Genomic DNA, 12,540 nt, shown 5'->3' with positions numbered 1-12,540 from the left:
GGGAGAAAAAAAAGAGAGAGACAAACCAAGAAACATATGCTTATATACAGAGAACATACAAATGGTTATCAGAGGGGGATGTGGGGGTTGTTAAATGCGTGATGGGGATTAAGGAGTGCACTTGTGATGAGCAGTGGGTGTTATATATAAATGTTGAGTCACCATATTTTACACTTGAAACTAGTATTACTCTGTAAGTTAATTAACTGGTATTAAAATAAAATCTTATTATACAGAAGAGTAATATTTAATGACATTGTGAGTATTTTAAAGAAAAGCCCTTATCTTTTAGAAATGCATACTGAAATAATTATGACTGAAATACTCTCATGTCCATAATTCACTTCATATCAATTCAATGGGGTGGCTAATAAAACAAGGCAGGAAATGAATGTCTATTGTTCTCTATTTGTGTATGTTTGAAATTTTTCATAATAATAACAGTTTTAAGGAATATCCTGGTGATATCATCATCTAATTATTTTTAGAGTATAAGGAAACTAGAAAATAAGACTCATCTAAACTTATCTGCTTTGGACATGTCCAGTGATACATGAATTTAATTCTTTTTTTCCAGGATGAGAAATTAAAGAAGTTAAATGGAATTAACTAGAAATCCATAAAGATTAGTTATATGGATTTTAAGCAGTTTGGGCATACTTAATAAATACAATCTGATAAACATTTATTAAGTTTCTACTGTTCCAAACACCATACAAGGAGCTTGGGATATGAAGATAGGGTCAGCATCAGAAAAGCAACAACAACAACAACAACAAACAACTGTGCCTGGTTACTAAGAAAACCGAACCAAAAAGGAAATGTTTGATGTGGCAGGCATATTCAGCCGACAGGTTCACTACGCATTATCCCTTCCCTTGCAGAGCTCATAGATAAAAAAAAAAAAAAAAAATCAAATGTGTGGTCAGTCATTGCAGTGTGGCCAGTCATTGCAATCATTATATCATAAGTGCAATAATGAAGAATATAATGGGAAAACATAAGAATGTGGATAATTCCCCTGAGGGTTTAATCAGAGAAAACTACAACCAGGAAGTGACATTTCAATTATTGATTAATAGTTTACCAGGTAGAGAAGAGCAAAGGTGTTCCCTGAGGAGGAAGACTAGAACTGGAGGGGCAGGGACTTGGAAGTGAGTGGCACAGTCCCAGAGCAAACGGGGAGTGATGGCGGCCGGAAAGGGATTGAGCCTGGTGCGCCGTGTTGATGAGTTCAAGCCTCATTCAGTAGACCGTGTGTAGGTAGGAAATTATAGGCCTCATCCAAGGGAATATCATGTTGAGATTCATATTTTAGGAAGAGAGATCTACTTTTGGTGGAGAACAGAAATTCTCAAAGTGTGGGGACACCAGGTTCTCGTTTTAGGGGGTCCAGGAAGTCAAAGGTATTTCCATAATAACACTAAGAGGTTATTTGTGTTTTCACTCTCATTGTTTCAACTAATAATGTAGAATAATTATAACAATATAAAGTTATGTGAAATTGTTCTCTCTTGTTTTCTCTCAAAGTATCTTTTTGTACTGAACTCACCTTTCTCTGTGAGTTATATATAAAGTGCCTGTATGATGAGATGAAGTGAGGTGGATGGCGTAAGCCTTGTGACGTGGCGTTAGGATCATCTGCATCTGGGCTGTGGTTAACCACTAGTTACTGAGACCCAAGAAAGCAAAACTGTGGATGAGGGGGGGGAACTACTGTAAATTGAAATTAACTTTTAAATTTCCTGTGACCACAAAACTCAGAAGTATTTACATTTTTCTTCTGGGTTGGGTTATCATTGAAGTTATTATCAGGATACAGTGTTCCAATGCAATATAAATAAATTACAAATTGGATAATTGTTTAAAGTTTTTTATTGGAAGCATTTCTTTTTTTTATGTTTATTTTTGAGAGAGAGAGAGAGAGAGAGAGAGCAAGCGAGCACGAACGAGGGAGGGGCAGAGAGAGAGGGAGACAGAGAGTCCCAAGCAGGCTCCAGGCTCCGAAAGCTGTCAGCACAGAGCCCTATGTGGAGCAGGAACTGTCCTGAGCTGAAGTCAGACGCTTAACCGACTGAGCGCCACAGGTGCCCCTGGAGGTATTTCTTAATAAGATAAATGGAGCTATTTTCCCCTCCGATTAGTTCATATATCCCTGTATGAATATTAATTTCTATCATGGGACCAGATTCAGCTTAAATTCTGTTTATTTTGCCTTTTTGTAGATGTGAACACTGAGAAAAGTTGTGTAAATAGGTATATAGGAATGGAAAGAGTTTTGTTATAACAATATTCATTTCTGTGACTCTTTCTGAGATAAGGAGCAAAAAAGTATACAATGAAGTACCATTAAAATTTATCTCTTACCTGGCAACTTCATTAAATCCATTCTTTTTTTGAATTTTATTGAAAGTAAAGAATTAAACCACTTGATTTTCAAAAGTGAAATCATTAAAGTCATTCCTTTTCTCAATTTCTGGGAAGTATACTAAAAGTTTTTTAAAAATCTGACTTTATTGTTCAACTCTAGAAGTAAGTGTGTTAAAACTGTGAAATATTAGGGGCTCCTGGGTGGCCCAGTCTGTTGAGTGTCCGACTTCGGCTCAGGTCATGATCTCATAGCTCGTGAGTTCGAGCCTCACGTCAGGCTGTGTGCTGAGAGTTCAGAGCCTGGATCCTGCTTCGCATTCTGGTTCTGTCTTCTCTCAAAAATAAAAATAAAACATTAAAAAGAAAAAACTGTGAAATATTATTTAAAAAAATAAATTGCAGGACACACGTGTGGAGGCATGTTTATAATAAAGCATATTCACCAGAGCACCTTCCTTTCAAGATTCCTTCTTTTCTAATTTTAAATATTCAGTTTCATACTTAATTTTGTATTTTTTGTTATAAAGAAAGGTCCCAAATTATGTAAGCTTTGGGCCCTCTATTTCTCCCTGCATGTCTGGAAAAATAAATCACAAGGGCAGCCAAGATAAGCTTAAGATGATACATATCTTGTATAATTAATTTTATACTGTTATGAAAATAAGATAAGTCCTTTCTTATTACTTAGTTTGCAATAAATAATACAGAATAAAATGTAGCTAAGATTAGAATGTATGAAGTAATGTATATGGTAAAATGTTTATTATTCCTTTAGTAATTGTGTTGGGGAGACGTATGTATCAAACTGATGTTTGACTTTGGAGAAACATTAAATAAGTTAGTGTAAAAATCAGAAATAACATCATTTTTATCATGATCAGAATTTTCCTGTGTATTTAATGGAATGGAAAGCAATATACTGCCAAAAACTAATTAGGCCGTTGGAATAGTTTTATTTTTATATTAGCAAGTGTTAAATGTTTTATATAATGAAATGAGACTGACTAAATTTTGTACAAATATTTCAGATGTATGAGTTGATAAAATAGGTTTTAACTAATTTATTGAGTAATGAACACTAAATCTGAAGTATTAAAGAGAACTCATACAGTTTTTATACATGAGATATAGCCATCATATCTTTTAAAGTTATAATTTCATGTGATCTTGCTATCTACATTGCTTTTGTTATTCAAAAGTGCTCTTTGTTTTAAGCTAACAACATGTTTTAGCTTGTCCTAAGTGTTGGTGTTAAGAACTGAAGGAGGGGCACCTGTATGGCTCAGTCGGTTAAGCATCCGACTTCTGCTCGGGTCATGATCTCACGGTTTGTGAGTTTGAGCCCCGCATCGGGCTCTGTGCCGACAGCTCAGGGCCTGGAGCCTACTTGAGGTTCTGTTTCTCTCTCTGTGCGCCTACCTTGCTCACGCTCTGTCTCTCTGTCTGTCTCTCTCAAAAATAAATAAACATTAAAAATTAAAAAAAAAGGAAAAATGCTCCTGCTAGAATATTTTTCTGTTGAAGCAGGCTTTTGGATTCATGGAGGATCCACGCTGAGCTGGAGCATGCTTAAGATTCTCTCTTTCTCCTGGGGTGTGCCTGGATGGCTCAGTCGGTTAAGCGTCTGACTCTGAATATTGGCTCGGGTTGTGATCTCATGGTCATGAGATTGAACTGTGCGTTGTGCTCTGTGTTGACAGCTTAGAGCCTACTTGGGATTCTCTTTCTCCCTCTCTCTTTGCCCCTCCCCTGCTTGGTCGGTCTCTCTCTCTCTCTCTCTCTCTCTCTCAGAATAAATAAACATTAAAAAAAAAATTCTTTCACTCTCCCCCTGCCCCTCTCCCCCATTCATATGAGTGCATTCTCTTTCTCGCTCTCAAATTAAAAAAAAAAAACAAATCTTAAGATTTCCACCTGGGAAGTAAGCTAGATTGTTGATGGCATTCAATGCATAAGGAAAGTAAAATCACCAGCAGGTTTTGGAAAAGTGGGAATGGAGTTCTCTTTGCCTAAAGAACCTTATTTAATATGGAAATGTTCAGTAAGTCAAAACACAAAAGAAAGTTCAAAAATATGGTTATAAATTTAGGAGACATTAGTATATAGGTGGATGAATATTCTCTAATGGAAAGTTTTGACAAAAAGAGGTTTGATGATAGAACCTTGGGAAACCCTAACTTAGAAAATGGAGAAGGAAAGTGTTGGGGAAATATAATTAGAAATGAAATCTCCTCCCAATTCAGTAAACCTCTGCACAAAGATAGAAAAGAAAGTTTTATTACTGAATAAGCTTTAACCCTGAGCATCATGTGCATCACACAAGTGATCTGCTAAGAGACTGTAAAGACAAGAAAGAAATCTCACCTCCTTCTGTGGCCAAGCAGATTCAACCCATTATGTACATGTTGTCAAGATAAACAATAGCTAGTCCTCAAGTAAGAGAACTTGACATCACACATAGTTTATCTTAAGTGACTGTCTGTGTTAACTAATTGTCATCACCTACAGGACAGATAGACTTCTCATATTTTTATGGGAGGAGATAGTTTTGCAACTTGGAAGGAGGCACCTGCCGGAAGTTAAACTCTTACTGTCCCGCAAAAACTGGGAGGTTGGGTGCTATTTCTTTGATGATTACGTTCCGGAGAGGTGGTTCCCAGGTTCTTGAGAAACATTTTTGGATCATACAGCTGGCAAGAGGCTTTTAAGCAAAAGCTTTAAAAAAAAATTACCTATATTTCAAAAGACACAAAGAATTTACAATGATAAATTTTCTAAAGTAAATGCTCTAAGAGGAGAAAGAGTCTTTTCCCTCATTTTCCACAGGGAGAATTGATTTTTTTTTCCTTTGTGATTTGTATTTATCCTTACATAAGTGATGGGAGAGAGGAAAACAGCCTTGGAGATGAGGGAGGAAATTGTAGACAGTGCTTTCATGAAAACCAAAGGAAGAGACTGTTTTGCAAATGTTGGGGAAATAGAATGTCTTCAAGAATGTTTTATTCCATTTGTGGGATAAAACTAACATACATTTAAAGATAAGAATTTTTTAAAAACTTACTATAGAATTAGCCATGCTTTTTTATATATATTATCGACAATAAATACTATAGAAACTGAGTAACATGAGCTCATTAAGACCTTGAGTAGTCAGAGAAGGATCTGTGGAAGTGAGGAAGCTTAAATCGGATTTTGAAGGAGGTATTAAATTTGCATAATTCATATAGTTAATCTCACCAGTCTAAAACAGATCTTTGTCGCTATCTTCTGTAATAAGGATAACTTAACAATGGAACCATGATATTCACATTCCATTAGCCCAAATCCTCCCTTGGATAGTGTTGAGACTTGAGTAGACAATGACACTGTTTTCCCCAGTGACTTTGCTTCCTTCTCCCACCACTTTTTTTTTTTTAAGTTTATTTATTTTGAGAGAGAGAAAGAGCGTGAGCAGGGGAGAGGGGGAGAGAAGGAGACAGAGGATCCAAAGCGGGCTCTGTGCCAAGAGCAGAGAGCCTGATGCAGGGCTCAATCTCAGGAACCGTGAGATCATGATCTGATCTTATCATGACCAGAGCAGAAGCTGGATGTTCAACTGACTGTGCCACCCAGGCACTCCTCCCTACCCCCTTCTGATTAACAGGTGCTTATATTAATAGCTTTTAGTCTTGTTTCAGTTTAGAAGCTTTTTTTTTTCTTCCAGTTGGAAACTTATCTCGATTCATTTCAAGTTTTAGCTTGCAAAGAGCAGCTTATTTTATTTTTTTTTAAATTTCAGTACCTGGAAGGTACTTAGCAGGTACTTTAGAGTTCCAGGAAGGTACTTAGTTATCTTTGTTTGGCAGTTTCCCAAGACCATCCGCAGGCTTGATGATTCACTAGGAGGACTCCTAGGACTCAGCATACAGTCATATTCATGGCTGTGATGCGTTTCAGAGAACAGATATAAAGTAAAATCAGTGAAGGGAAAAGCCATCTGAGGCAACACCTGGAGGAAAACACAAACTTTCAAGGGTCCTGTCCCAGAAAAGTCACACGGGACACATGTAATTCTCTGCCTGGCATGTACCACAATTCCAGACTGCCAGAAGGAAGGCAGGTGTTCATTGTAAACCATATTGTTTGCAGAAACATTTCAGGCACAGTGAGCCTCCCTTACCATTTAAGAGCTGCGGCAGCCCTTCAGAAATCTAGTTCCCAGGCGCCAGTCACTTGTCAACCTTGCAAGCGAGCGTTTTTGAGGATGGCAGCTTTAGGCCTACTTATGTTAACTTTTCTTTATACCCTTTTTAATCCAACGATTTTCAGGTTAAATTTAGAGTTGGCATATCACATAATTTTTTTTTCTTTAACGAAGTCTAGTTCATTACATTCGTTGTACAGCGTAGTGATTCGACAAGTCTGTTACACTGTGCTCACAAGTATAGCTACCATCTGTCACCATACAGTACTATTATAATTCAAGAAACTGTCTGATAAATGCTTTCCATACATTATAGGTATGCTCCAGAATCACTGACAGAGAGCAAGTTTTCTGTGGCTTCAGATGTTTGGAGCTTTGGAGTGGTTCTGTATGAACTTTTCACATACATCGAGAAGAGTAAAAGTCCACCAGCGGTCAGTGTGCTTTTTATTTACCGTCGGCTCTTTTTAACATGGGAAAAGCTTCTCCCAGAGAATAATAGTAAGCTTAGGACTCATTTTATACCCTCTTATTGGTGATTTGAAGACAACATCCAACAAAACAACCCTAAACTTGTTCATTAAATTAACTTGCATTTTCAAAAGGTTTTTAGTAAACCTAATTAATTGATTCATTCCAGAAGTTATTGAAAAAGTTAAACGTTTAAAAATAGTTTTCCCTGTCTATTCTATATTTTTTTAATAAAGGATAATTAAAAAAGGAAAATATCAGAAACTATATCCTTACAATAAAATGCTATCCAAAAGTTTGAAATTGTATTTGTGGTAAATATTTACTAATATAAGTAAATATCCATGCTATAGTTCCTTTCCATTTTTCCATTTTTCAGTTCTTTTCCATTTTTCAGTCTTCTAAGTAATACTTCAGTGAACATAGTGAACATTGTTATATATAAATATTTATCTCTTATCACCTTAGAATAAAAGTGTAATTGTAAGTAAAAGATTAGGAACTCTTTCAAAGGTTTTTGATTATTTCACAATGTTTTTCAGAAAAGCTATACCAGATTGTACTCCGAATAACAGTGCATAAGAGCATACATTTTATCATTTGCTAGTATTTTATGCAGTTTTGTCAAATTGATAGAAGTTATAGTTATTTGATTTTAATTTGTATTTCTCCCATTAGTGTGATTGAGTACATAGTTTTTGGGTATTTGAAATCAGTATATGTGTGTGTGCATTATCTCATGTGCTTTTGCCCTTTATTATGTTAGTAATTTTTCTTACCAGCTTGTAAGAATTCTCTGTATTTAAATAAGCGATGCGTTTGTTGTAAATGTTTCTCTAGCTCATAGTTCAGACTTTAATTTTAGGAATTTTGTACATACGAGCATTTTATCTCCATTGCATTTATGCTTAAATATTCATTCTGTGTTCTTTTTATTATGTTCTCTTTTACAATCTAAATTTTATTTCAGCTGAAATATAATATGATGTGTTAAGACAACTATCAAAAAACCAAAGTAAACATCCTTTAGTTCACTTCTTTTGGGCTCTTCTCAGGGAATTTGTGTCAAATATATTATAGTTATGGAAATGGCACTGTCTTTTCTGAAATATGACTAAAAGGAAGGTTTGATCTTCAAAATAATCTGTTTTTAAAAGGTTTCAAACATATAGTAAAACATACATATACAGAATTTTTCACATTTACTAGAAGTTGAGAAAGAATTCTGGTTCACATTAAATATACCAAAAAAAAAAACTTATTGAAAAGTGGATTTATATTGCAGGAATTTATGCGTATGATTGGCAATGACAAACAAGGACAGATGATTGTGTTTCATTTGATAGAACTCCTAAAGAATAATGGAAGATTACCAAGACCAGATGGATGCCCAGATGAGGTAACAAAAAAAAAAAAACAAAAACATTTTTTTTTGAGAGAGAAGAGCCCGTGTTTTCAAGAGGCGGAGGGGCAGAGGGAGAGGGAGAGGGAATCTTAAGCAGGCTGCACTCAGCCTGGAGCCTGAAGTCAGCCTCAGTCCCACACCCCGGGATCATAACCCACACCAAAATCAAGAGTTGGATGCTTAACTGACTGAGCCACCCAGGCGCCCCCCACAAAACATTTTTTATCCACATTCATCAGATGTTTTCATTCCCTTTTCACAAGGATTTCACGTCACTTGATGACATTTAATTTGCTAAGCTTTTGGATAATCATATGACTGTGGATCTAGGCATAGCCATGACATAAGCCTACATAGGAAAATTAAGCTAGTTCTCCGTTCATGTCTTCATCAATTAAAAGATGGCACCTTGTGTTCATTATAATTTTGGTTTACTTTCTCTTTTATAGATTTATTTGATTATGACTGAATGCTGGAACAATAATGTAAATCAGCGCCCCTCTTTTAGAGACCTAGCTCTTCGAGTTGATCAAATAAGGGACAACATGGCTGGATGAAAGAAATGAACTTCGCTCTGAGACCAAAATAGACTTAACAGAACAAAGTTTTGTATTTCACATTACTGTGGACTATTATTACATATACAATTATTATGTACATCATGATGCTAGCCAGCAAAGATGTGGAAATATCTGTTCAAAACTTGCAAAATTTAGTTTTTCTTCACGAGGACATCAGTAAAAGACATTGATGAAAAGACCTTAGCAAAGAATTTTATAAGCAGTTTCACAGACCCAATCAATCAGTTAACATCACTTTTCTCTGGCAAAAGAAAAAAATAGACTTTTTTGAACTCAGAATTTTGAAAGATGAAAAAATTGTAATGTAAATTTTGCAATGTTGAAGATGCGCAGAATACATATGTACAGTTTTTACCACAGTGAATGTATAATACCTTGGCATCTTGTGTGGTGTTTTACACAAGGGCTGGTGTTCATTAATGTTTTCTAATTTTTCCATAGTTGACCTACAATAACATCACTATACAAATTATAATGCTCAGATAATTGAATAAGCACCTTGTGTTCTTGTTCATTTATATCACTGGCCAGCAATATAAGCAGATGTACACTTTTAGCTTGTAGTTCTATGTACTGTAAATATTTTTCAAAGCAAAGGGAACAAATATTTAGTTTCACTTGTATAGGAAGTTTCCCCGACCCTCTAAAGAATACATTTTGAAATGGAACAAGTTTACAAAGATACAACACAATCTATTTTCTTATTTGTCTCCCTTGTATTTGTTTGTGGTAAGTGTGTTTTTAAAATAGAATTATCTCCAAGTTTTTCTAAGACTATAGTGAATAGTTTTCTTTAAAAATTTTGAGATCACAATGTGAGGAATATTGTCATCCGTTTAGCTCTTGGCTGCTAATAAGATTCTTCAATCCCTGGGACTTTGGTCATGCATTAAATTGAAGCATAAGCCATAAAATAGATTGTTTTTTAAATGTATATGCTTATTGAGATGCCTGATAGGTTAGGATTTTTTTTTTTTTTTTTTTTTTTTTTTTTTTGCTAAAGAATATTTTAGGGATTTCAGAAATCCTTGAAGACATTTCCTTTTGTTAGAGATTCTTATATACAAGGGAGAAATGAGAATAAATTGGTGAAAAAGTATGCTTGTTAACTTTATTCAAGAATGCCAGTAGAAAATTCATAATGTATGTGTCTAAGAAGAATGAGAGTATACATGTAAGTGTTGGTTGTTGTCGTCCTTTGTTTTAGCGCTACTCCTCTTTAGACACTGTACATAAGGAGTGTGGTATGGTAGAGGGGCAGTCTGTGTGTGTTATTTATACCAAGTTTAAAATACTTAGTATTTCAGTTAAAAAGAAAATAGTTTCTTACTTTATTTTCAGTGGTATACGCTATTTTTTTTAAACTTGTACTTAAGGCTTTGGATTATCTATTTTTTGGAGCTGGCTTTGAAATGCAAATTATATAAGAAAATGCCTCATACATAAAGTTTGAAATTTTTTGGTGGGAAGGAAGAAAAGGGAAGAAATGCTTTTTACATTATCTTTAAAGCATTTTAGTGGTAACCAAATGCAGAAAACATCTAAAATGATAGTATATTAGATTTTAAAAGATTTCTGATATCGTGATGAAAGTTGAATATGATTTTTATTTGTAGACTCCTCAAGGACCTGTGTACATAATGCAATTAAGAGATCCCCCATGCTGCTACTTTATAAGTCACAAGTAGCACATCGTATAATATGCTTGATTTCGGAAACTTAAGTGCTGAAAAGTGGATTTTTAAAGGTTTATAACATTTTGGTTGTTTTTAAAAACAAAGGTATTAACTAGATTGCTTTAAATTTTTCTTTCTTAATGTTTCACTTTTTAGTTTTAGGGAGAGTAATCCCATATAAACATTCTGAAGTTTTTAGAGTGGGATGACTACCTTATTATAAAATTCTGAGTTTGCAAGAGAATTATTATTCACTGAGGATTTGCAGTGTTTAAATTTTTATTCTGGTTATACATAAAGAGAAATTAACCTGCACCTGTTCAGTTGGTTCTGCACAAGAAATAGGTAAGTAATTATTGTATCAATTAATGCCAAAATGTTTCTTCAAATGAATATTCTTAAGAAATGAGGATAAAGGTCTTCTTAGATTTCTACAATTCTGTAATTATTGCAGTATATTAAGTTATGTAGTCTTTATATAAATCATTCGATACGTCCATGGCTCCTTACTTTGGGAAATAGTGATCGTTTCACGTCACCTATGTATATGCTGCCAGTAATACTATAACTTGCTGTGAAAGAGTGCTTTCTCATGACTCAAGACTTCTGCTTCAAAGTCGAGTGAAATTTTTATCACAACTATAACTTCTGATGTTTAAATTTTATTTAAATAGTTTTATTATGGAGTAGACATAAGGAAATACCTACAGTTCTAAACCTGGGGAGCCATTCTCCATGGGGTGGCATTACGTGGTCACTTTATTGAGACTGTGTTATTTTCTTCATCGTGCATTTAGCATGTTCCTACAAAACTGAAATACCGACGTAATAAATATTCCGAAGTTATTTTCTTTTGTATTGTCACCTAACCAAGGAAGTGGGGCGCACACCCTGATTTAGGGATATGCAGAGAAAGCCTTTCATCATAGTAAACATATCTTTCAATTTTTTAAGAAGCACTTCCTAAGACTGCTATCAACTACTCTGTGCTCTTTATGACCATTTCTGTATCCACTCCAGTTCTGGTATTTAAATTATTTCTAATGAAAGTTTTTCTAATTTTTCGGTACCACTTATTACAGATCTTTGGGTTTTCTGTATTAGAATAAGTAATAACAGTAAGCATAAGTCAGCAGGATTAGCCAGACAAAAGGGTGGGTTATATGTGACACGCTTCATTCTATTTGAGAAAAATATCACAGTACGGATCTGAGAAAATACTTGGCGTTTACTCCCAGATTTGGGTTGGTTGTACTTAATTTCAAGATAACTAGCACTAAGTGTTTCATGATGCTGACAGTAACATTCAGAGAGATTTCAGAATGACAAGAGAATTTTAAAACTTTCATATTAATCAAATTTATGTGATATGCATATCATATAGCCTTTAACTCTTCATATGAATCAAATTTTTAGTAAAATGCGCATTATAGCCTAAATATTAAATTACCTAATTTTGTGATTTATCAATTTTGTTTTACTTTATTACTGTGTATTATTTTTTAGGTTAAGAAGTTAATTTCTATTGTATTTATGCCATATGGGATTGCTTGGGTGGTGCAGGCCCTAGAATACTGTTCTTTTTCAGTCTTCCAAACCTATAAGGAGATGCCTTATTTCTAACTGAAACACCAGTCTTTATTAATATGGTTTTAAAAGTGGTTAACGATCATTATTCCATCATAAGTCCTTTCTTTGCATAGCAGATTGCTTAACATCCTGTTTTTTTAATGTAACTATAGCAGGTTCATAAAATAAGCATTAGAAGAGCTTTGAGAGGGCCTGTTCCAGTTATCCATATTCTTCGATTGCGTGAATGGTTTTAATTTTAATACTTGCCTAGGAAGCACGCCT

The 12,540-nt window shown here is 34.6% G+C and overlaps 1 protein-coding gene across 7 annotated transcripts in view; it reads left to right on the top strand.

Annotated features, from left to right (window-relative positions):
- Positions 1 to 11,532, top strand: part of JAK2 (Janus kinase 2) — a 117,448-nt gene extending 105,916 nt beyond the window's left edge. For 6 of the 7 annotated variants that reach the window (XM_042913701.1, XM_042913696.1, XM_042913699.1 and 3 more), the window contains 3 exons: positions 6,870 to 6,987; positions 8,310 to 8,423; positions 8,879 to 11,532. In XM_042913701.1, the coding sequence (XP_042769635.1) occupies positions 6,870 to 6,987; positions 8,310 to 8,423; positions 8,879 to 8,986 (340 nt within the window). In that variant the 3' untranslated portion in view covers positions 8,987 to 11,532. Of the gene's footprint in view, positions 1 to 577; positions 1,895 to 6,869; positions 6,988 to 8,309; positions 8,424 to 8,878 lie in introns of those variants that run through there. The other variant, XM_042913702.1, reaches the window with a different exon arrangement.
- The last annotated feature ends 1,008 nt before the right edge of the window (positions 11,533 to 12,540 follow it).

Source organism: Panthera leo, chromosome D4 (assembly GCF_018350215.1).
Source record: "Panthera leo isolate Ple1 chromosome D4, P.leo_Ple1_pat1.1, whole genome shotgun sequence".
Taxonomy (NCBI): Eukaryota; Metazoa; Chordata; class Mammalia; order Carnivora; family Felidae; genus Panthera; species Panthera leo.
This window is presented reverse-complemented; position numbering and strand designations above follow the sequence as displayed.